General features: G+C 31.3%; 1 protein-coding gene across 2 annotated transcripts in view; it reads left to right on the top strand.

The window, feature by feature from the left end:
• Positions 1–22,653, top strand: part of LOC129225900 (U3 small nucleolar ribonucleoprotein protein IMP4-like) — a 60,207-nt gene extending 37,554 nt beyond the window's left edge. For both annotated transcript variants that reach the window (XM_054860433.1, XM_054860432.1), the window contains exons 5-9: positions 5,553–5,685; positions 10,931–11,085; positions 12,674–12,768; positions 17,654–17,724; positions 22,530–22,653. In XM_054860433.1, the coding sequence (XP_054716408.1) occupies positions 5,553–5,685; positions 10,931–11,085; positions 12,674–12,768; positions 17,654–17,724; positions 22,530–22,648 (573 nt within the window). In that variant the 3' untranslated portion in view covers positions 22,649–22,653. The remainder of the gene's footprint in view (positions 1–5,552; positions 5,686–10,930; positions 11,086–12,673; positions 12,769–17,653; positions 17,725–22,529) is intronic.
• The last annotated feature ends 2,670 nt before the right edge of the window (positions 22,654–25,323 follow it).

Raw genomic sequence — 25,323 nt, 5'->3', positions numbered from 1 at the left:
AAACGATTACGAAACTCAACTTAGAACGAAAATAAGGCTTGTTTTCGTTTAATTTCACTTGTATACTACATTTTTGTATGAATCCTCGCATTACTTCTTGAGATATAGCAGTCACATAAAACGATAAAAATTATTCTGTGATCCATTCTTTTGGGATGACTGAAGCCAAAAATAAATGAGCAACTCGCCCTTTAATATATACCTGTAGACCAAATTTTGTCTTAACCCTTGTACAGTAGACCCTCGTTTTACGCGGGGGTTATGTTCCACGGAAATGCTGCGTAATTTGAGACCTAATATTAGTGTCAAAATAGGAATTAGGAAAAATACTTCATTCTAGTGATGACTAATTGTGTAATAAGTTTAATGTGTACTTATATCAATTTTTATGCACAATATGCATAAAGAAAACAAACTAATTTCGTGTTCTGTTTATGAAGAAGAGCTGACTATGATAGTTTTTTGGTAGTCATTAAGAATTTTTCCTCCAATTCTTTGCTTAGCATTAACTCATCCATGATCACTTGCGTCATTTCCATGATAGAATCTTCTTTCACTAACAAATCAGAAAGATCATTCCTATTGTCTACGGATGGTTCGAAAATTTTCAATGTGAGCGTTTTTGGTTGTGTGTCACCGGAGTCGGTATCCGCGTTGGTTTTGACCTCCTTTGTCACTCCTAAAAGCTCTTCTTCCAGTGAGTTCTGAACTGTGTGAGTTTAATCACTTTACTTCTGATGGAAAAAGCTCTGGAACCAATCGCATAAAATGTCTCCAAGGACCCAAGTTCGATTATTAGCACGCCAAAATGCAGTTAGTTACGTGTAATCTGCAATCTTTAGGAGCTTGGGTTTTGAAAGAGAGGAAAATGTTACCTGTTTGCATTGCCGCATCTGCGTAAAACCGAAACTCATCCGCGTAAATAAAATAAAGGTGTCAAATCTTCAACCGCGTATAATCGAAACCACGTAAAATAAACCTACTGAAAACGAGGGTCTACTGTATTACTTTTTGAGATATATCAATCACAGATAATAAAAAAGAAAGGAAAAAACATTCGATTGCTCCACCCTCTGGTGTTATTGAGCCCAAAATCTGTCCCCCTGCTGCTTCCTAACATTTTATTTGATTCCATTCATCATTTTTTGAGCAATGACAGTCACGCATATCGATGAAAACGTTCAGTTACTGAACTATCTTGAACGAATTGACGCAAAAAGCCACGCAGCCCTAAATCATATATGGGTACTTGAGGGTATCGTTCAAATTCTTACTACAGGTTTTGACGTAGAATGGCCCCAAAAAAATCGGTCACATACAAACGCACACTATTCTTGAAGAAAAGTTTAAAATAATTTAGCGAACATCAGAACTGAACGCCGTCAGAAGGTTTTACAGTTGGTAGATAGCGAGTCACAAGAAATAAGATAACGTAACGCTTGTATTCTATTTGTTTGCTGAAAAACAGCCGAGAGTTGCGAATCAAAACGGAATAATCTTTTTAGAATTTATCATGAAACTCAGTTAGTCCAGTCCCATTTTTAACGAAGACATTCATTAAAGGCAGTAACCATTTTTTCTGCAAATTTGGTGTTAAACATCATTTTGTACATTTAAATTTTTCTTACCAACTGAATAAACGAATTTTGGATCTACGACATTTTGGACAGGCGACATTTTGGCCTGACGACATTTTGGACAGGCGACGTTTTAGCCCGGCGACATTTTGGATCAGCAATATTTTGGCCCGGCGACATTTTGGACCGACGACATTTTGACCGCCGACATTTTGGACCGCCGACATTTTGGGCCGGCGACATTTTGGACAGGCGACATTTTGGCCCGGCGACATTTTGGAACGGCGACATTTTGTCCCGCGACATTTCGGTGGCGACATTTTGACCCCAAACCATTTCATTTTATCCTAGTTTCTCAAGGCTCGGTTCTGAGACTTAGCAAACTAGCTAGACTTAGCTTTGGCTTAAGTCGTGAAAATTGTGAATTTCATAAAATTGAGCCACTCAATTCTCGCCTTTTCTCCGGATACTTTGTGAAGAACTATGGGCAGATCACTACTCCCAAATTCTTCATACAGAGATTTGCTGGCTTTCATATGGTAAGGTACCAACAAGAATTTTTGAATTGAGGGACGAGGTACGACAGTTTTTGATTTTAAAAAACGAAATGCAGTACGCCAGTTTGTTGCAAAGCAAATATTGGCTGGCAAAACTAGCTTACATGGCTGACATTTTTATACACCTTAATGAATTGAATCGGAAAACAAGGACAAGGAAAGAATTTGGGTTACATGTATGGACAAGCTAAATGGGTTCAAATCAAAAATTCAGCTGTGGAGAGGAGGAGTAGATGGTAACTCATTGGACATGTTCAAACAGACCTTCAACATGGTATGTGAAGGAAATAGTATGGAAGAAAAGCTGCTTAATGTAGTGGCAGGGCATTTAATCATACTTCAGGACAAGCACTATTTCAAGAATACTGACATAGAACAGTAAGACTGGATTCGCGATCCATTCTCTTCATCTCGAATGCATTAAAGACTTTTCTTTGAAGGCGCGAGAAGAATTTATGGACCTCAAGAGTGACAATATTCTTAAACTTAAGTTGAGCGAAGTGCCTCTGGACTAATTTTGGTTGCTGGTTAAAAATGAGTATCCCACTATCTCTTGTGTTGCTATTGATGTGCTGCTATCATTTTCAACTACATATCTTTGCGAACTCAGCTTCTCAGCCCTCACACTTATAAAAAACAGCAAGAGATCATCTCTAAAGAGCCTGGATCAAGAACTTCGGTAGCTCTTTCCAGCATAGAGCTGAACATCAAACGTCTTTGCTCCTCAAGGCAGACTCGTGTATCTCATTAGTGTCAAACGGAAGTTAGGTGCTAGGTTTTAATTTCTTGCTTGCTTCTTTCTTGGAACATTATTTGATAAATCGTTTAACTGCAGTGTGCACTTTAATGACATGTTTGACAGAAATGCTTTGAAATATATGAAGCATAATTTTCTGTTAAGCCTGATAAGGGTAGTTTTGTTGTTTATTATCAACCTCAATACATTTGACATATTTCTACTTTTTGAATAAATTTAAATGCACTAAGTTAGTTATAATTCAGGGGTCTGGCCAGAGGATATTTGGGTCCGTTAACGGACCCTTCACAAAAATCCGATCAACCAAAACGGACCTTTCACAAAATCCCGATCAAACAAAACGGACCTTTCACAAAATCCCGATTAAACCAAACGGACCCTTCACAAAATTCTGATAAACAAGATCGGATCTGTCAAATTGTTTATTGAAAGAGCAAATCTGAAAGCAAAATAACGCATATTTCTGTGTATAAACCGATAATTTTTGGAACCTTTTTTTAAGTAAAATTAGAGGGATCAGCTTATACAAAATCGGCTAATTTTGAAAAAAAAAAAAAAAAAATCGGCACTCTTGGGATGCTCCTGCAAGCGATAAATAATTGCTACTGCCAAATAAATATAATGGTTGTTTGTTTTATCACAGCTAATTAGCAGCGGTGTTTTTGTAAACTTTTCTGAAAAGGCATTGGTAAGCATTTTTCTCCCGCTCATGATTTAATAAACAATAATAATATATATCTGCGAAATGAACTTAGAACTGCAAAGGGATAGTAAGGGTGAGGAAAAAATATGATTGCTTCAGATAGTGTTACCAACTTCAAAATTATCACCACTTAGCGTCTGGCGTTGAACCTTTATAATGACTTGATTAGAAAATATTCTCATCATTTTGCCAGCTTGTCAATATTTGCGTTTTTACGGTGCAGTGCGATGTTTAATTGTTATTTTGTGAGAAAATTATATGGGTTTTGATTTTTCGATGCTGAAAAGGATGATTAACTTTAAATAAACTCTTTTGATTACAGTTTTTTTTTCTTTAGATGTCTACATTTTGAAAAATGCAATCTTTTAACATCCGATATGAGAATCATATTTTGTTCTTTTTTCAAGCTAACTTTGCTTTATTAGGATTCAAATAAGTGAAAAGTCTCTTTATTTCTGTTAGAATTCTCATTTCAAGTTTTTAAAGCAAAATTCCATTTTCTGTTATGAGTCAAAAATTAAAATGCTAAATAGATGGTTGATTTTATTTTATTTTTTGGGTCAACTGTGTCCACAGATATTAATGATATGTTTATCATAGGACTCTAAAATGCAATTTTAAAATAATTTTATCAAAAATATTTCTTTTACAAGCCGTTTTTATACTTTTGATGCCTTCACTTTGAGATTTGCGATCTCTTTGCATCCGCTATGGGAATCCGATTTTTCGAATTTTTAATGATTATTACGCTTTGTTAAGAGGTAAACAATTGAAATATCTTTTTATTTTTGTTAAAATCACGGAATTTATAAGTTTTAAACGAAATTCTGTGCTTTTTAAGAGTGTCTTGGGTCAAAAAGTTCAATGCTGAACCCTATTCTGAATTTTATTTTATTTATTTATATTTTTGTTATACAATTATTTTAAGTAGTTTACAGAAATATATCTAGTATAATTTAACATAATGCAAAATGGTATATAAATATTGATACTTGAAAGAGCGATGCCCCCCCCCCCTGCCAAATATCAGAAAAAAAATCCAGAATGATTTTCTCGAAGTAGAAGAAGAAAACACTCAACGTTAAGTTTAATTGATGCAGTTTGTGCCATCTCTAAATTCTAAAATTTCGTTTGAACAAAAAAATTTTTTTTTTTGCAAAATTTTTTGATTTTTCACAAAATTAATTCATTTTTCACAAAATTATTTGATTTTTCACAAAAAACGGACCCTGTGAAAAATCCTGGACAGACCCCTGTAATTGTTTTATTCATATGAAAAAAGTCCCCCCTACCTCCACGTCATTTTATCAGTGAATGATAAAAAGATTTCTATGTTACCATTGCGAAATTAAGTTCGGTGTGCCCCATTGATCTAGAATTTTCTTAAGTGTGCCGCAAAATGAAGAAGGTTGAGAAGCACTGTCATAAATATTTCTGAAGCAAAAATTTTAGATAGATAAAAAATTCCTCGAGTTGGTCACTATTTTAGACTGCAAACAATAGCTTCTTTAGCCTTTATAAGAGAAACTTGCTCCAGATACAAAACATTACAAATATAGGGAAATTTAAGTTAAAGACAATCAGTTTTATTAGACATAGGTTTTTAAATGTGAGAATTGCACACACAAATTTTTCGTACCTGAGGAAAGGAGTTCAGGAAGTCCTTAAAAATTTTCCACTAGATACTTTACAAACCTTGAAAAGTTCTTAAAAACTTTTGTGACCTCCGAGTAGGAGTCCTGTAGATAAGTATGTATGTATAAAGTTATCGAAAGTTTGAAAAATGCTCCTGAGTAAAATTGTATGCTCTTGTTTTTCTCCATTGTTCTAAGCAGCTTTATACAGTATGAAAAGTAGTTATATTTTTTTAGAGGAAGATAACACTAAAAGCAAAGTTTATTTTGCATGCTTAAACCATGAAATATGATTTTGATTAGTGTGTTTCATGTTTCCATTAGGAATTAAGGCTTGTTTTTCCTAATGCACAACGTTTGAACAGAGGAAACTATGACTTAAAGCATTTAATTGATGCTTGTAGAGCTAATGATGTCACAGATTTCATAATTGTCCATGAAACTAGAGGAAAACCAGGTAAAATCTTTGTTTTTTAAAGTGATAATTTTTTGCATTTTTAAGATTATTTTTTAAAAAATACATCTATTTTGTAATTTTGCTTCTAAAAAACTGCACATAATGCAATAAATTCATGTGTTGATGTAACAAAAATGTAATATATTTCTTAAAGAGAAATAGTTATTTCATTTCAACAAATTATGCATTGCATTAATCTTCTGTAAATTTGTTCTTAGTGTCTTGCTTTTTTTTTGAGCAATCACGATTGCTTATTCCTTTCATTTGACTGTTTTTGATGTCCTATCATATTTCCCACCGCCACCCTCCACAGCATCACCGTCGACCGGGTCCTCACGATGCTGCACCTCTAGCGAAAACCGTCTCCAGGTTTCGTCAATATCCTACACTTACACGCATAAATACACGCACCTACACACATATACATATATACACCTGCACACATACACACACAAACACACACACATACTCACATACACACAACTACCCACACACTCATGCCTGCACACAGACACAAACACGTATGCCTACACGCACATACACATACCCCCACACACACATACACACAACTGCCCACACACTCATGCTTGCACACAGACACAAACACACATGCCTACACACACACACACACACACATACCCTCCACACACAAACACACACGCTTACATATACACACACTTGTGATTGCGAAAAACATAATTTGAATTCAAGATGACAAAATTCAAATTAATTTTTTTTTTTTTTTTGCGGCAATGTTTAGACTCTTCCCATTTGTTGTGTTGACATTATTTTCCATTTATTTGTCTGCTAATACTTTTCAAAGATTTGATTGTAACTGTCAACTTGAACGGTGAAGGTGAAGTTGTTGCCAAATGTAAGGAAGGTTACACCTTATGTAATGTTTATTAAGCAATAACTAGCAGCAGTCTTTGACTAGCTGTTTAAGTTTCATGCCATTAATTTCATTTAAAATTTTTCTTGCTTTAAAAATGAATACATTCCCAAATCGTTGTAAATACAAGCTCAAGGAAATAAATAAAAAATTTTATTTTTTGACAAAATTTTAAAATTTTGCTCTGTTTGTTTACTCTACTGTTTTTTTTTTTTTTTTTTTTTTTTTTTTTTAAGACAGTTTTGTAAATTAAGAATATCTCTTAATCTTGTGGCAAAGAACACTAAAAAATGTTTTTTATTTTTTACCTTTGTTAATGGAGTTAAAGTACTGTACATTTCCATAAAGCTACATGTTTTAAACTGCATCAGTAATAATTATTTCCAATGAAAATGTGCTTTTTATTTTTTTTAAATTTATTTAAATGATTAAAAATCATAACCAATTACTCCAACAGCATGTAACGGTATAATTGTTTCAACAAAAATAATGAATAAGGGAAAAACTCCAAAAATATTTTAGGGAAAACGTTCATGCTTCATCTGTGAGTTAATAACTTTGAATTGAATCAATAATAAAATGCCAAAAAATGCCCTACTGAATTTAAATTTACTACTGTGAAATTTTGAATGTAAATTATTCATGGGGCTAATTAAACTATCCCCCCCCCCCTTTCCAACCTTTCTCGTTTTTTTAAAGGATATTTTTATACGTATAAACTCTCCCACTGCTACGGAATTTACTTTGTTTCTTTGGAAAATTGTCCAGTTAATTCAAAGTAAATAAATATTTAAAATATATTGAAAATACCAACACTGAAATAGTTTAAATTTTATAACTTAATTTGTAAGTTTTTTTTATAATTACAGTGAAGCATCATTAGATGTTTCTCTTTTATACATTTTTATCAATTATGTATTTTTTAAATTGGTCCCTGCAGAGTCGAATACACATTAACCCAAAGGTTCCCAAAATACAGACCTCCGCGAACCCCCCCCCCCCCCCACCCCCTTCCCTGGTGCATGCGCTAAAAAAAGAAAAAGAAAACAAATTTTTGACACAGTTATAGGGTTTGTACGCTCCAGGAAAACCTGGAATTGTCAGGAAAATAACATAGTTAAAAATGTCAGGGAAATTTCCAATTTTGCCCCCGAAATTTTTTTTTCCAATTTTTTCCCAGGGAATTTTGTACCATGAGATGTAATCTTCGTTCTATCGATGTTTGCTGAAAAAAATTGTAGAACTTTTGAGGCAAAATGACGCTGGCAATTTAAAAAAAAAAAAAATGGCAACACAAAAAAAACTTCCGCGGACGCCATTTTTGCCCATCAATAGTTTCCAAGAAAAAAAATTCCTGAGGGTGAACAGGAATTATGCACAAACTCAAAGGGGAGAAAAAAATTTACTGTTTCAGAAGCACAAGCCTGTGGATGGTAGGGTCGATCGGGAAAGTCTTTTTTTTTTTTGTCGAAAAGTCTTTTCAGCTATGGGTGAAACATGGTAGCCATTTTTGGTTATTCACAAGATGGAAGTAGACACAATCCTTAAATGCTTAAGTTTCCAAAAACAAAGCAGAATTAAATGTTTTCTTTTACTGCAAACTAAAGAAAATAACACAAAATGTGCTGCAATTTTTTTTTTATTTATTTATTTAAATTTTGTTTTAAACATGTAATTTTCTTGAGAAATAAAAAATTTTGTTTTCAAATCTTAATCTTATCCTCATTGCCTTGGACGTAAATGTGCTAAAAACTTTTCAACTGAATTGTAGTTTCACAAAGATTTATTATTTTTAAATTGTTTTCATGCTTCAATAATTCAAAAAATTATTTCTTAATTTTTATCGTAACTGCCATATTTGGTCATTCCCAGTATGGCAGTACATAAAACTTTTTAAGTGCCTAAGTTTGCGAGAAATGGCATTGGATGTTTATTGTAATGCAAAATATTGATAACAACACAAAATGTGCCCTTTTTCTGGATAATTAATAATTATTTTCTGGAAAAATGCAAAATTTTTATCTCCAGAACATTTTTTCATTCTAAATGATTTAGACGCTTATGTGCTAAAAATTGACTATTTTGTCTTAATTGTAGTTTTTTAAGGATTATTAGTTATTTATAACTACTTTTATGCTACAAAGTCAAAAGTCTACTTATTATATTAATTTTTTTACTTAGTCACCATCTTTGGTCTTTTGCAAGATGGAAGTAGACATAAATTTACAAAAACATTATTGGATGTTTATCTCAATGTAAACTACTGAAAGTAAATGTGCAGTTAATTATGAATTTTTGAAAATTAATTATTTTCTAGAAAAGAAAATTTTTTATTTTAATGTAAACATCCTTTATGCAAAAGAAAAAAAACTGATAATTATTTGCATCGGCCTATGATTGACGGATGTTGATTTTTGTTATTATGCACTATATGATATGCCCATCGATGCAACAAGTTAATCATATTATACTGAAAAATAGCTTTTTACTTTGCTCAATATGTTTTGTGTTACATACTAATAAGAAAAAAAAAAGAATTGTAAATCTAAAGCAGAGAAAGATTGCTGCACAATTACAGCAATATGCTAATATGCATGACATGTGGCATCAAAAATAAGTGTAAAGTACTTTGTTTTCAACAAGTAGTAAACAAATGAAAGTAATTTTAAACAAAATGTTTTTTTTTTAAACTTAAATTGTGAGAAATTTTTTTTAAAAAAATCCCAAGATTCTTTTTTATATCTACAAGTGGAAAAGTTTCAGTTCTTACGCATTGCTACTTTAAACAATCTTGATTATTTTGAAAAATATTGTTGCTTGAACTTAATTTTGAATGAAGCAAGTAACCTGGAATTTCCTAAAAAATAACCTGGAAAACCTGGAAAAGTCAGGGAATTTATTTTAACCACAAGTGTATGAACCCTGTCAGTTAAATCTTTTTTTTTTTTTTTTTTTTTTTGCTAGTATATTTTTCAGAGCTTTTGTATTGATGTGAACTTGGTACTTGGTCATGTAAATGAAATTAATTAATGTGTAGTGTGCTTTATTTCTAAGGGGAGGGGGCTGTTGCATTCTGCATAGACTTAAGCAAGAACTTTTTTATTCTACATAAATGTGCTTTCTTTATTAATTAAAATATCGTTACTCGGCCTTCAACCTCAATTAAATTTAACAATTTAGCTGGATAGCACCGCAGACCCCTAGCATGGACTCATGGACCCCCAGAGGCCCCGCAGACCACAGTTTGGGAAACTCTGCATTTACCTATACCTAATATACATTTTTTCATTTGTACGCTTTTTTCATACATATATCATGTTGGTCAGTGAGTATTACCGATGACTGGGTGGTCATTCTCGGACAGTTTGTACGAATAATAATTTTTAGTGAAAGAAATTAGAAATATCAAAATTTTTATATACAGTCGGGCTCTGATTTAACAAACCTCTATTTAATGAATTTTACGATTTAGCGATTTTTTCCCCTGAATAAAATGAAGACAAACCCCCCCTATTTAATGAATAATAAACCCCAAAGGAACAAATTATTTGAACAGCCGATTTTTTTTTTTTAATTTGAGTTAGGACATACTGGATTGTTTTCCAAATGACATATCCATATTGTCCTAAGCAGAAAATTTTTTTTATTGGAATCTGCAATTTTTTACAGGCAAGGAGCAACCAACAAATAGCGATTCTGATGCAGAAAGCGAAAATGAAACTCCCATTAAAACTTACTTTTTCAAATGCCTTACATGGCCTGGAAACTAAAAACGTCTCATGCTTCATGCAGCAGGCTGTAAATGACACAGTATTTTCTTCTCTCCATAAAGTCGAAAGAGTACTATTTCAAGTCAAGTATCAAAGAAATTGTCAAACATCTACTACTCAATACTTTAAAATTTCAAATTAACTAGTGTGTAATAGTTCGCGGAATTCTGAACTAAAATTGTACACTTTCTTATTTTGGATATTTATGCACAGTTGCTTATTAAGGCTTTCAGATAAAGTAAGTGTATTTTTTCTTTTCACACCCCGATATTACAAATAACACCAATTTAACATATAAAAGTTTCGATCCTGATGAATTTGTTGAAACAAGGTCCAACTGTAGTATTAAAATTCATTTAGCTTTGCAGGTTAAGTTGCATTCTCCTCCATTCTAACTTGTTTTTTTTTTTGTTTTATTCTTTTTAGAGCTCTAATTATATCCCTTACATAAGGTTCTGTAGTATTTATTAATTCACAGAGCAAGGTTATTGTGAAAAATAATTTTAGAGCAATCTGCTCATGTGCAGTGTTTTTCTAAGCAAACTATTCTTGTTTCATGTCCTAACCTTTTTCTCAATTACAGACAGTCTTATCATCAGCCATTTACCCCATGGACCAACAGCACGTTTTACAATTGTAAATACCATCATGAGACATGATATTAAGGATGTTGAAACAATGCCTCAGGAATATCCTCATCTCATATTCCATAATTTCAAAACTAAACTGGGCCAAAGGGTAAGCATGTTAATGCATTATATTGTGGGAAGTTATTTTGCTTTTATTATACAGGGATGAAATTTTTTTGCGAATTCACAATTTTCCAATTTTTGTATTTTTTCCATTTCTTGGCCAAGCGTTTTCAAGCAATTGATCGTGATCTTCCGAACTTTCCATCCCGTCAGGTTTTTGCTGACTCACATGTTCTTTCTGAGGTAGAAAGAAGAGAGGAGCTTCGTTCCGTGAGTGGGGCAAAGCAAGCATGAGTGGTGACATAGCAAGCATCGGCTTTTATGTGTTTTCGAAATCCGATTACATCCACTACCATAACACTCTCTCATTTCTGTCTACTATGCCATCCCACCATTTAGACATTTATAACTTTTTGTACACTATTATTTTCAACCCTTCTAGTATTTTATTTTTTGCTGAAAACTTATATACGCATGGTTTTGTTTGAGACCCTCACCTCCCTTCTGCCCCAACCTTCCCAATTGGAAATTTTGATGAGGCAAACATTCTTTCATTGGTAGAAAGAAGGAAAAAAACTTGCTGGTGGGGAGAGGGAAATGCTGGAAAGTGACGGTGCAATCAAATCGAATCCCAAACGTTAGATGTAGCTTTTGAAATTCGATTGCATCTGCTTCTTGAACACTCTCATTTTTACCTGCTATGCCATTCTACTGCTTAGACATTAATCCCTTTTTGTAGACTATTATTTTCAACCCTTCTTACATATATATTTTTTCCTGAAGACTACCACCACCTCATCAGTCAACATCATTCGTCAAATTTAGTTTTAATGCTTACCAGGCTTACCAGAGATATAGCTCTTGAAGATTTTAATGATTTCTAATTTATTTTAATTGTATTAGTGCTATTTTATTATAAAAAACATTTAAATGTAGGAAATTTAAGATATGTATACTCATCAAGCATGACATAGTGTTTAAAGATGTTCTATTGCTTTTAAAATATTTTTTATGCTAGTACTTAACATGACCATCAAAGCTCAGAAACAGTGTTAGATAAGTTTTAGTTTTTTTTAAAATTGATTTTTGCAATGTACCCAGCTGCTTCACAAAATTTCAAAATGCTTCTCAAAATCACCACAAATGCTCCTCAAATTGTGTCTTCAAGGTTGGCAACACTGATAATGTCATTTTGTAATTATGGTGTCTAATGATTCAGCTTTGAGTGTTTAATTATAAGGAGAAGTTTTATAGCATTAGACGACACATTATAAAATTTTAATTTCACCTTATTTGTGTGCTGTGGGAAACTGAAAGTGGTAAATGGAATTGAAATATCTGTTAAATAAATGCAAGCTTATTTTATTAACATGCTAACATTTCTACAAGTAAAAAAGAATAAAACAAATTTTTTTCTATTAATATTTAAAAGACAGCATAGTATCAATATATATAATTTTGCCTAATATTTTTAAAAAATCGAAATTTTAAGCAGCGCAATGTTTTTTCTTTTTCATCCCTGATTATGTAACTGAAATATAGCTGGCACTGTCAGCTGCTTACTTTTGGAATACACATATTGTGGTCTGTCCATTATTTTTTAAAATTACTTGAATGAATAATTCTTTTTTCAGGTTGTCAACATTTTAAAGCATTTATTTCCTGTACCTAAGGATGAAAGCAAACGTGTAGTCACATGTATAAACCATGAAGATTTCATATTATTTAGGTAAAACCACTTAGAATATTCTTTATTTGAAAATGCACATTTCTTATTCAATTAGATCAGATGCGTTTTTTACAAGCTTCTTAATCAGGGTTCGTACGCTCCGGGAATTCCGGGAAAACCGGGAATTGTCAGGGAAAATTACACTGTCAAAAATGTCAGGGAAAAGTCAGGGAGTTTTCAAATTTTGTCCTCCAAAATTTTTTTTCCTTTTTTTTCCCAAGGAATTAAGTACCATGAGATCTAGTCTTCGTTTTTAATGTGATTTCACGAAAAAAATTGTAAATTTTTATCTAAACTGACGCTGGCACTTAAAAACAGCAATAGAAAAATGAACGTTTTTTTTTCACAACGAAAAATGCACCAAAAGAAGGGAAGATTTTCTTGCATGGAGTCAGTGTGGGGAACGCATTTCTTTCTACTGCCTAAAGGTTTAGATGGGTTGCCACAACATTCTGTTCGTTTCAGGGTTCGTACGCTCCGGAAAAACTTGGAATTATCAGGGAAAATGACAAAGTCAAAAATATTAGGGAATTTTCCAAATGTGTCCCCAAAATTTTTCTTTTCCCAATTTTTTCCCAGGGAATTTTGTTTTATGAGATCTAATCTTCATTTTTATCGATGTATTTAAAACAAATTGTAACAATTTTAAAGCAATGAAAAAAGTGGCGACCCAAAAAATCTTCAGCAGCCGCCATTTTTGACTCTCAGTAGTTCCCAAGGAAAAAAAAATCAGGTGAACAGGAATTATGCACAAACTCAACAGGAGAGAAGACAATTTACTGCTTCGGAAGCACAACCTGTAGATGGGAGGGTCAATCGGGGAAAATCGTTTTTTTTTTTTTTTTTTTTTTTTTGATCGGAAAATCATTTCAGCTACGTGTGAAACGTAGTCGCCATCTTTGGTCATTCACAAGATGGAAGTAGATACGATCCTAAAATGCCTAAGTTTCTAAAAGCAAAGCAGAATTGGATGTTTTCTTTAATTGAAAACTGATGAAAGTAACAAAAAATGGTCTGCAAATTGTTTTTCTATTATTATTATTATTTAAAATAATTTTCTTGAGAAATGAAAAATTTGTTCTTAAAACAGAAGGATAAGATTATATCCTCACTGCCTTGGACGCAAATGTGATAAAAACTTTTCAATGAATTGTAGTTTCATGAAGATTTATTATTTTTTAATTGTCTTCATGCGACAAATTAAAAAAGTTATTTATTATTTTTGGGCATAGCCGCCATATTTGGTCATTCCCAAGATGGAAGTACACAAAACTTTCTAAGTGCCTAAGTTCCCGAAAAGGGCATTGGATGTTAATTGCAATGCAAACTATTGAAAACAACACAAATTGTGCTTTTTTTTTCGGATAATTTGTAATTATTTTCTGGAAAAATACAAAATTTAATCTTCATAACATTTTTTGTTTTAATTGATTTAGACTCTTATGTGCTAAATACTGACTATTTTGCTTTTATTGTAGTTTTTAAGGATTATTAATTATTTATTACTACTTTTATACTACAAATCCAAATTATTTTAAATTTTTCACTTTGTCGCCATATTTGATCGTTTTCGCAATGGAAGTAGACTTAAACTTCCAGAAACAGAATTGGATGTTTATATCAATATGAACTATTGAAAATAACATTAAATGTGCAAAAAGTTATGAATTTTTGTTAATTAACTATTACTTTCTGGAGAAGAAAATTTGAAATTTTAATGTAAGCGTCCTTTAATATGTGAAAAAAAAAAAAAAAAAAAGATTATTGGCATTGGCCTATGATCGGCGGATGTTGATTTTTGTTACTATGCATTACATGGTATGCCGATCGATGCAATGAAGTTAATCATATATATACTGAAATTTAGTTTTGCATTTTGCTCAATATGTTTTGTGTAACCTACTAATGAGAAAATAAAAGAAGTATTGTAAACCAAAAGTGGATGCTAAAAGATTGCTGCAGGACTACAGCAAAACGCTATAATATTACGCGTGACATCAAAGAAACGCTAAAATAAGGTGAAAGTACTCTGTTTTCAACAAATAGTAAACAAATTAAAACAATTTTGAACAAAATGTTTAAAAAAAACTTAAAATTTTGACAGAGAAAACTAAGGAAAAAAATTCCAAGGTTTTTTTTTTTTTTTTAAATCTAAGTTTCAGTTCTTCTGCATTGCTACTTTAAACAATTTTAATTATTTTGAAAATATTACTATTTAAACTTAAATTTTGAATGAAGCGAGTAACCTGGAATTTTCTAAAAAACAACCTGGAAAACCTGGAAAAGTCAGGGAACTTTTTTTAACCAAAAGTGTATGAACCCTGTTAATTATAATTTAGCATTATTTATAAAGCTATTTTGAATGTACTTCTATGCAGGGGAGCCCTTGAGGGGGGTTCATAGCACAGACCACACCAATAAAATTGTTATGGTGGCATGTGTTTTGAGGGTTGTTCTTGGAAAAAGCTCTAATATTTGGAGGGAGAGTGTGCCATCACTCTTGGGGGAAGTGCGGGCGCTGCTTTTAACTTCTGAATTTGTAGTTTAAATATGGGGAAATCATTTTTTTTAAAACTTTTTAGCATATCAAATGTGCATTAAAACTTGATGAGGACTCAGCTTATGACTGATGAGTTGCTTGCTAATGTAAAGAGCTTCAAAAAAAAGTATGGAGAAAGTTGGGAAAATTTATAGAATGTCATAAAAACCAAAAATGTAATTTGTGATGTCTTACTGCCATTGATTACTGAAGAGAACATAGTCAAAAACTTAATTAAATAACATGACCTAATCATTTATGTTTTGTTTTTAGAAATGATGCACTATGTTTTTAAATGTTGTTATTTCTGGCACTATAAATATTTCTAGTGTGAATATTAAAGTGTTTTGATATTTATTTTAATATTCATAGAAACAATTTTAGGTTTGTTAAGATACTCTTTGTCTTGTTGCTCTTTTTAGCCTACTTTCCCAGTAAAAGTCAGAAAAAGAAGAAAAAAGCATGAAAGAAGGCTTAATGCATCCTAAAAATATCGCAAAAAACAAAAAAAAAGTCAAAAATAAATAAAATAATTAAATAAATAACGAAAAATTAAAAATTGGAAAGTAGGGTATTGAGATGGGGAAAAATGTCTGTCGGTCTGTCTGTCTGTCCCCCCCCCCCCTAATAACTTCTGAATGAATAGTCCAATTCTAACTTTTTTTTGTTCGAAAGATCTCGGCGAGGACACCTCATTCCCATATTTCACTTTTTGATTTGAACTATTTTTTGTTCAATTTTGAACAGTTCAAAACGGGGAAATTCAAGGCAATTCCGAACTGTGAGGCGAATTTACTTGAAACAAACTTTGTAGGAAAAAGCGTTTGATGAAAAACTTGTATATAAAATATCTTTTTGATTTGAACAATTTTCCGTTCAATTTTGAACAGTTCAAATCCCTTAACATTAACTCCTATGGGGAAACTGAAAGTCAATGTAGATTCGGTACTTGAAGGTGGATTTACTTCAAACAAATTTTGTTGGAAATAGCTCTTGACGCCAAACTCCAGACTTCAACTCCGAGAATTTAGGGGCACTTTGACTCCGACTCCTGTGCCCGACAATTAATCGGACTCCGACTCCCCGACTTCGACTCTGACTTCGTAGCTTTGGCAAAAATTTATACACGGAGGACAAATGACCGACTCAGATTTTTGGATATTCGACTCTGACTCCTTTACCCCAAAATGAGGCCGACTTCGACTCCGCAGCTATTGACTGTGAAATAATTATTGTTGATTCGACTTGTTTTTATTTTTACACTAAAGTTTTAATTTAGGTATTCAATTTTCGGCGAATAAACTCGAAGTCATTTATGCTTCTACATAAAGATATGCGCAGACTATTTTTTTTTTTTTTTGACAATGAAAATTATTTCTTTAAGTTGACATTTTATTGTTTTTATTTATTCTGGTAAGTGCATTAATTCATTTAAAAAATAGTTTTTGGCAACATGGGACAAAGAAACGATTTTTTTTATATGATGTATTTATTTTAATGAGATTATTAATTTTAATCATTATTTTTTCGTTTTGAAAGCCGTGAAAGAATTTTTTAATGGAAAAAAGTGTATTAGCTGCTTTATTTTATTACTAGAAATCAGCTTAAAGTATTTTAAAAATATGTTTGAAAAAATTTGGGATTTTAGCTATTTTTGAGAATATTGATCAGGTAGTATGGGTATACGGGAAAGTAGGCTCGTCTAGTACTAGACAGAACTTCTTGTTAAACTTTTAATTTATACGCATGCTGAATTTGTTGATAAAAGTTAACTCTCAATGGTTACAGAATACAAACATTGTGACTAATACCAAAATGTTTATTTCTAAAGAAAATTTTGATTTTGATATTTATGATTTTTTATCTGTTTAAATTATTTTAATGAATTTTTGTTGTTGCAATTAAGTAATATATTGTGCGTTTATGCTAGTTTACACCATAATATGAATATTAGTTATGTCAGTTTTTTCTGCTTAAGTTGTGGTTCACATTTAAAGTAAGGTTTTAATTTAAAGACGTGTATGAGGTGCAATATATAAAAAATAATGTTCCATTTGTTTTTTTTAACAAACATTTGCTTTTTGTTTTATATATAATCAAAATCTTGTTCTGAAGGGGTTTTTTTTTTTTTTTTTTTTTTTTCTTTAAAGCATTAAAAGGTACTTGTTAGCAGTTTACTGTAAAAATTTTGCCTCACATTTTTTTTTAAATTTATTTTAAAGAAAATTAAGTTATCTTTTTTATTTTACAAAAAAAATATTAGTTTAGCAGCTGTGGTTGTTCTTTGTTTGTGGTTAAAATTTCAATAAAAATGTTTGAATTTCAAAAATGTTTTTCTTTTATCAGGCACCATCAGTATTACAAAGAAGATAATAAAGTTCTCTTACGTGAATTGGGTCCAAGATTTGAACTGAAGTGTAAGTTGGTCCAGTTTTTTAAGTTGAAAATTCTTAAAAATGGTTCTTTAAAGTCGATTTTAAAGCAATATTCATTTTTATTGAAATGCATTCAGTCAAACCAAAATGATTTATTTTAAATAAATCATTAATCTCTCCAAATTACTGACAAAGCACTTTGTCAATGAATCTTCACTAACATCAAAATATGATGAAGATTCAGCCGTTATGAATACTTAAAAAAGGTCTATTTAAAATACTTAAACATAGATAATTATACAAAAAAAAGATTAGTATTAAAATTTTATAGGAATGGAGATTTGATGTTACTTGGAAGTCAATTAACTCATTTTAGAAAAATGCTTTGCAATAATAAATGTTGATCTACTATTCTAGTTGCAAATGCTCAGGATTTTTAGTAGCGAAAGTCATTTTGGTACCTTTCACAAGATGTAGGATCAGTTGAAAGAGGTTTCCCTCGCAAAAAGAAAGATACTGACATAAGAAAGATCATCTTAAAGCATTGACACTATAATGAGAATTTTAAGGTTAATAAGATGCTGCAATTGGGAAAGCAATAATCCATATTGCTACAATTTATCTTGGTGCTAAATACAAAAAGCAATGAAAAAATCTCATTGAGATGCATAATAATCAGAGGCAAAAGAAAAGGTTGGTGTACGTTCAAAAAAAGAAAAAATAGTGAAACTTAAAGAAAAAATTAATTCCGCTCAGATTGATTCATGTAGGCAGTTAAGGCATAGAAAATGGCCTCAAACATAAATATATATAAAATAAAAACTTCGCTAACTCTTATTGATGCTGGTAATAAAAATATTAAATTTGCAAAAGATGAAATGCAGAAAAAGGTTAGGCAAAGGCTATTCTAAAATATAAATAATCAATGATTGTAAATAGTTGTATTAAATATAAATAGATGTCAGATTGTTTAAATTTATTTTAAAATATTTTTTGTTCATAAGTGAACTTTTTTTTCTTATTACATTATTCTTTCAGGAACAGGAAACTCATTCTAACTCTAACTTTTACTTGGGTTTTTAGACTGTATACCGTATGATTCATTGAAATCATTGATAATAATTGGTGCAAAAATAATTAGATTATATAAACTATGTATTGTTTATTTTTTCACAGCAAAATTATTCATAAAACATGTCCTATATTTTTCGGGGGAAATGTCCTATATATTACAAATTGACCACTTCTACCTCCTGTATTCATAAACATCCTCTGGCCAAAATTTAATACTCAAGGGAACTCAGTACTGCTATAGTAATGTAGTGTGTTTGAATGTTTATAGCCATTATGTAACTTGAAATCTGGATAGTCAATAAAATTTTTTCTTCTTCTTGAGTTAAAAACATTAAACATTTTTTCAAAAGCAAAAACAGCATTATAAGATAAAAGCTCAAGAAAGCGTACCTCTCTTTGTACCCCAACGCGTCTGCAATTGTAATCATAATTTGTCCATGCTTAACCTTGTCATAATGTTTTAAACATTTCCCACAAAGTTAAATGTTTTAACTGTACTTATGAAGTTATGGCAAATGCCTCTTGCATGTACATTTCAAAAAAAAAAAAAAAAAGTGATGTGCTATAAAAAAGATAAGAAATTAATCATTGTTTAAAAGTTTTCAAAATTAATGTATAGAACTGATTTTTTCGTTGACGGTTGTTCTCAAAAACACATGCATTAAAAGAAAAATATATTTGTGGATAGTTCTCTTTCATGCTAATATAATAAATGTTTAGAACATAATAAAAAATGATTAAGCTTTATTATTTTCCCTTTAATGTGTAAGAAGTTTTCTCACACACATTTTATGCAATCATATTTTTCAATACCAATTCTGAAAAGTGTGCAATGTGTAAACAGTCCTTTTGAAATGTTTAGTCCTCATTGTTTTAGATTTCTTGTGAGAAAAATTTCACACTATGTTTGAACATTTTCCAAAAATTGGAATGATTGAACTCGAGGATACATAAATGTCACTTCATGATTTGAAAAGCATGTGTCAATAAATGATGACAATAGTGCTATATGAAGTGCATACAATGAATGATGTTTGTAAAGTAAAGGATCATAATGAAGAAATCAGTGAAAATGAGGAGGAAGACTATATTCAATGTTGAGAAATTGTTTTATGTTGTTAAAAGAATTATTCAAGTTAACACCTTGCAGTTTAAAGGATTGAAGTTCTTACATGCTTCACTCATCTACCTAAATGATAATTTTTTTCAGAGAACAATGATTGCTCTATAGTTTTTGTGAATGTAGCTTTGGGTACAAAAGAGGCCAATTTTCTTGCTTTGTCTCACAAATTTTAATCAAAACGTTTATATTTCTCCTTACTACCAAACGGAACGACCTTGAGGGGCACAGATCTGGAAGAAATTCTGTTTTTAGGCCAATTTGCTTTAGATATGAACAGAGGTAAAGCGATTTGACTGCATAGGCCCTAGTTCCACTGTAACAGGGGTCCAAAGTTGCAAGTTGAGTTCAGAAAAGCAATGGTGTTTCATTTGAAATAAAATTTTTTTTAAAACCTTTTCTTGCAATTGCATTGCAGTATGAGCCAACTGAATGCATTGACAATATATGTTATCCCCCCCCCCCCCCGTCCGGGAGAGGCTCATTGTACAGACGAGATTCTGAATATTTTGGGAGGGTAGTTTCTATATTAAAGTTTCAAATCCCAGTGAAACCCCCATTGCAATTCTGCAGTCCTGGAACTCAATCTAGTTCATACGGCAAAACTTGAGGGCCATGAATCTGAATAAACTTCTGGATTTGGGTCAGTTTGTGCTAGATATGAGCACAGGTAAAATATTTTAAGTGCATAGGCTTAAGTTTAACAGCATGAAGGGGGTCTGAATTTGCTCGTTTGGCTCCAGAACTGTGATAATGTTTCCCGTGGAATTTGAAGCTTTGACACAATATTTGCTCTCCTAACATTATTTGCATGTCTTGTTAGTACAATGAAGGAGAAAGGGAATTTATTCTATATTGTGAACGCATTCAGTAGGGTGATACTTCAAGAAAATGGTAAAAAGTTTAATTACAAAGGAAAAATCATTGCTTTTCTGAGCTGAACGAGCAACTTTGGACCCCCGTTGCAATCGAACCAGGCCTATGCAGTCAAACCCCTTAACTTGGATTCATATCTAAAGCAAATTCACCTAAATCAAGAATTTTGTCCAGATCCGTGACCCTCAAGGGCGTGCTGTTTGGTAGTTAGCCAAGACTATGAGCACTACTAATTAACTATTGCAAAAGTTTAGTATTTATGTCTTGTATGCGATACAAAATGGTTATAAATACTGATAAATGAGAAAGTCTTCAAATCAAATGTTGTTGTTAACAGCCAAATACTTCCTGATTTGACTGCATGCAAACAACTTTGCAATTTCATCAGTTCGTATAAAATTATTACTAATAAATTCTTTTTTCATCGTCTATTTTGAAATTACTGCTGAATGTTAAAAAATGCTCAGAAAATAATAAACTATGAAAGCTCTCCATGAGATCTGAAAGCAACAATATATTTCTGCATTAAAATATACTAAAAGTGAACTTGTTCATATAATTATATTCCATTTTTTAGCCTACTTTCCCAGTAAAAGTCAGAGAAAGAAGAAAAAAAGCATGAAAGAAGGCTTAATGCATCTTAAAAATAATGCAAAAAATAAAAAAAGTCATAAATAATAAAATAATTAAATAAAAATCAAAAAATTAAAAATTGGTAAATAGGATATTGAGATGGGGAAAATGTTTATCTGTCTGCCCCCCCCCCCCCCCAATAACTTTTGAAAGAATAGTCAGATTCAAACAATTTGTTTTTGTTAAGAAGGTCTCGGAGAGACCAGTTCATTCCCACATTTAATTTTTTTATTTGAACAGTTCAAAAAAACTTAACATTAGCACCCTACGGGTAAAGTTCAAGGCAAATATAAATGCTGTACTAAAGAGGCGAATTCGCTTCAAACCAACTTTGCAGAAAAGTTTTTGAAGAGCATGTATGGAAAATATCTTTTTGAGTTGAACAATTTCCGTTCAATTTCGGACAGTTCAAATCCCTTAACATTAGCGCCTACGGCGAAACTAAAAGTCAATATAGATCTCGAACTTAAAGGCAGATTTACTTCAAACAAATTTTATTGGAAATTGCTCTAAATATTTAATTTCTAGTTTTTTCTAGTTAATGATTAATAAGATTAAATTCAAAAATAACTACAGTCAGAACTCCAAATATCGAAGTAGCAAATTGCCAAAAAAAAAAAGGTATATGATTATGGTTGCATTCTTTTAGAAAAGTATCCTTCAAAGTCTTGCTGAACAGTCAAGTCTGCAGACAAGTCTTTCTTTCTTCGATGGTTTAGAAATGTGTGCAGATTCTCATATAAACTAAGCAGATTTAGGAGTGTGGGGAAACCACCAACTAAAAGAAATAATTAAACATTTTTTTACAGGACAGGTCACAGCTTAAATGTGGGATTAGTGATCATAGCTGAACTTCTTTTTCTATTAACCTTAATTTTCGTGAGGTTAACAGTCTAATATTGAATAATAATTTTCAATACAATTTTTAAAATATGTAGATTTATAGCGATTTTTTCAAAAAAGAGAAACAGTTTTGCCAACGTAATGAGTATGGATTCTTGCTGAAAATTTTTCTATGAGGAAGTGTGCTAAATGGAGGTTTGACTATTTATTTTCAAATTAAATTTTGTGAATATGTATGCTGAGAGGAAATCAATTAAGTATTTATTTATAAAATTACTTTAAATTTTTTTTTTTTTTTCAGTGTATGAAATTAAATTGGGCACTTTGGATCAGGATGCAGTTGCCGATGTCGAATGGTCTCTACGTCCGTACACAAACACAGCAAGGAAACAAAGATTTCTTAGTAAAGATGCTTTGTAAATTCAGTCTTTTGCACATTGATGATTCAAAATTTTAATAATATTGTTGTTTATAAGGTTGTGTTTATTATTTTAATATGTGTTTTGTATGTTTCCATATGCACTAGTGATATTCAAACTTTTAAAAAATACTTTAAAGTACTTCCAAATTGTACTGAGTTTATATGTAAGTGGTAGAATTTGGGAAAATCATACATTTTTTTAAATTTTAGTCATTAGTTCTTCAATTACGTAACTAAATTAAAATTTTCCATTTAATCAGATTTTCACTTTTGTTATCCTCCTATTGAGCCCATAGTCGCTATATGTAATTATGGAGCATAATAGTACACAAAAACATTTGTTTTGTTTTTTATCAAGCGCATTGTGTTTATGACTTTTGCATACCATAACAAATTTTAGACTAACATGGAACTCTGCATCTTTTTTTTTTTTTTTTTCTGAAGTGAAAACTCATTCCCATAATAGCAAAGTGATAGTTCATGAATCAATGCATCGTCCGTATTCTAAAACTTATGTTCCGCCAAACTGCCGTCTACATTTGAATACGTGCAATAATCTAAAAGGTTTGTTAACACAAAGTACCAGAAGAGTACTATTATAGTGGAAAAAATAAAAATGAACTAAGAAAACTAATAAAATTTTTAATATAATTCTCATACCTTTAAATACAAAATGCATAGAAAAATACATTAATCATAAAAACAAGCATGATCCCGATGTCAAAAAACTTTATAGCACATTGTCAAGATTTAGCAATTTAAAGTTATATTACATAGATTTGTGTTAAATGTAGAGAAGCATAAATATTTTAAGTGGAATTGAATTGCAATAATGGATTATATTTAACATATTTGAAGAGTTTTACCACATAAATATATGTGCAAAAGAAGTATTTAATTTACACATAAAAGTTTTAACAGATCACAAATACCCACTTGCACAAAATAAAACTATTCAAAGCTTTTGTTAAGTTTCAGTACAATAAATTAATATGGGACTTTTTATTCTTCAGCAGTTTCTGGATGAGCATTTTGTTTTGATATTCATCTATAAGTAGCAAGTCCCTTTATATGGACAGTTATATACAGTATAACCTCAATTTAACGATTGTCAAAGTGCTGAAAAAGGTTATTGTTAAATCGAGGAGCATAGAATGCTGCCAAATCTGAACCAGTAAAATGTTATTTTAGTTGAGGAAATCGTCAAATTGAAATTATGCAATAATTAATTCAAAACTAAAGCTCTAGGTTGTCAAAAAGCCTGCACACCATCTACAAACAATACTAAGCATTGCATTAAAAAATTAAAAGTTAAGTATTGGTAATATAAAGGAACCAAAAATTAAGTAATTTTACAAGTAGGGGAATGTGTGGCAAAGTGAAATGGTGAAATATTTATTCTGCTTTTAGTGCTAGCTATCTAGTAATATTTTAACTACATAGTAACACAGATGTAACTGTTAGATGTGATATAGTAACATTCACTGTTTTACTCACTTAACTATAACCAGTCAAGAAAACATTACCTCTGAAAATCAAAAAAATATGATAGCATAAGTAATGTTCAAAAATTGATGATCTTACTGTATTATTTTGTTGTAAGTCAAAAATTATTTTTATTATCAAATGATAAAGTTCTTGTAATTGACATTTGAAATATTAATTGAGACCTTCTAGTATTCGGTGCAGTATTTATTTAGTTAATATTAAGCTGATCTGCATTTTAAATATATTGTACAATTAGACAAGTACAAGCAGGGCAAAGTGATTCTTATTTATTCATTCATTCACTCTTTTACTCACTCATTTATTTGTCCACATAAGTATTAATTAATGCATTTAATTAATTTTTTTTCAGCATATTTTCATTTAGTCATTCAACTTTTTATTTACTGAATAGAATCATTTGATTAAAAATAACTTTTATAATGGAATAGAAAATATTTCATTACAAAAATATTTAATTTTTCACTTTGCCCCATGAAAAAAAAAGAACATTTTCTACCGGTTTTTGGAGGTACAAAGTACTGCTAAAAATAAAGTTTCAGGGTAAGTTTTATTATAAAATATATTGTTCTTGCTTTATGTACTTTAATCTTCAGAAAAAATTTGCAATGTGTTCATTTTGAAAAAGCTCAGTCTCCTTAACTGTTTAACTTTGCCTCACATTCCCCTACTACTAAGTATTTTTCCTGTTGCTAATGATATTTAATTTTAAACATTTTTGAAAGGAATCCAGAGATTTTTTCCTGTATTGTAGCATAAAAAACCAAAGTTCCGCTCTGCGCTCAAATCAACTTATACAACATTTTTAGAAGTACGAGGTTTGTCTGGAAAATACGTATAAATAAGTTGGGGTGACGTATCACAGTGCTCAGTTTGATTCAGCGCGCTCTTCGTGTTAGTAGGAGGGTGTGGCTGCTTGTTTAAAGTTACCCTTTTTCACCTGCCGTCGGCATGGATCTCTCTCGAATTGAAGAACAGTGCATCAACATCAAGTTTCTTGAGAAGTTAGGCAAGAATGGCTGTGAGATTTTTGAGTGTTTGAAACAAGTTTACGGAGACAATTCCCTGGCGGAACCAACTGTGAACAAGTGGTTAAAAAGGTTCCAGGAAGGTTGAGAAGATGTGAAGGGAGACCCTTGCCCAGGATGCTGCTCGAGCAATCGAGTTC

The sequence above is a fragment of the Uloborus diversus genome, chromosome 7 (genome assembly GCF_026930045.1).
Source record: "Uloborus diversus isolate 005 chromosome 7, Udiv.v.3.1, whole genome shotgun sequence".
Lineage (NCBI taxonomy): Eukaryota > Metazoa > Arthropoda > Arachnida > Araneae > Uloboridae > Uloborus > Uloborus diversus.
This window is presented reverse-complemented; position numbering and strand designations above follow the sequence as displayed.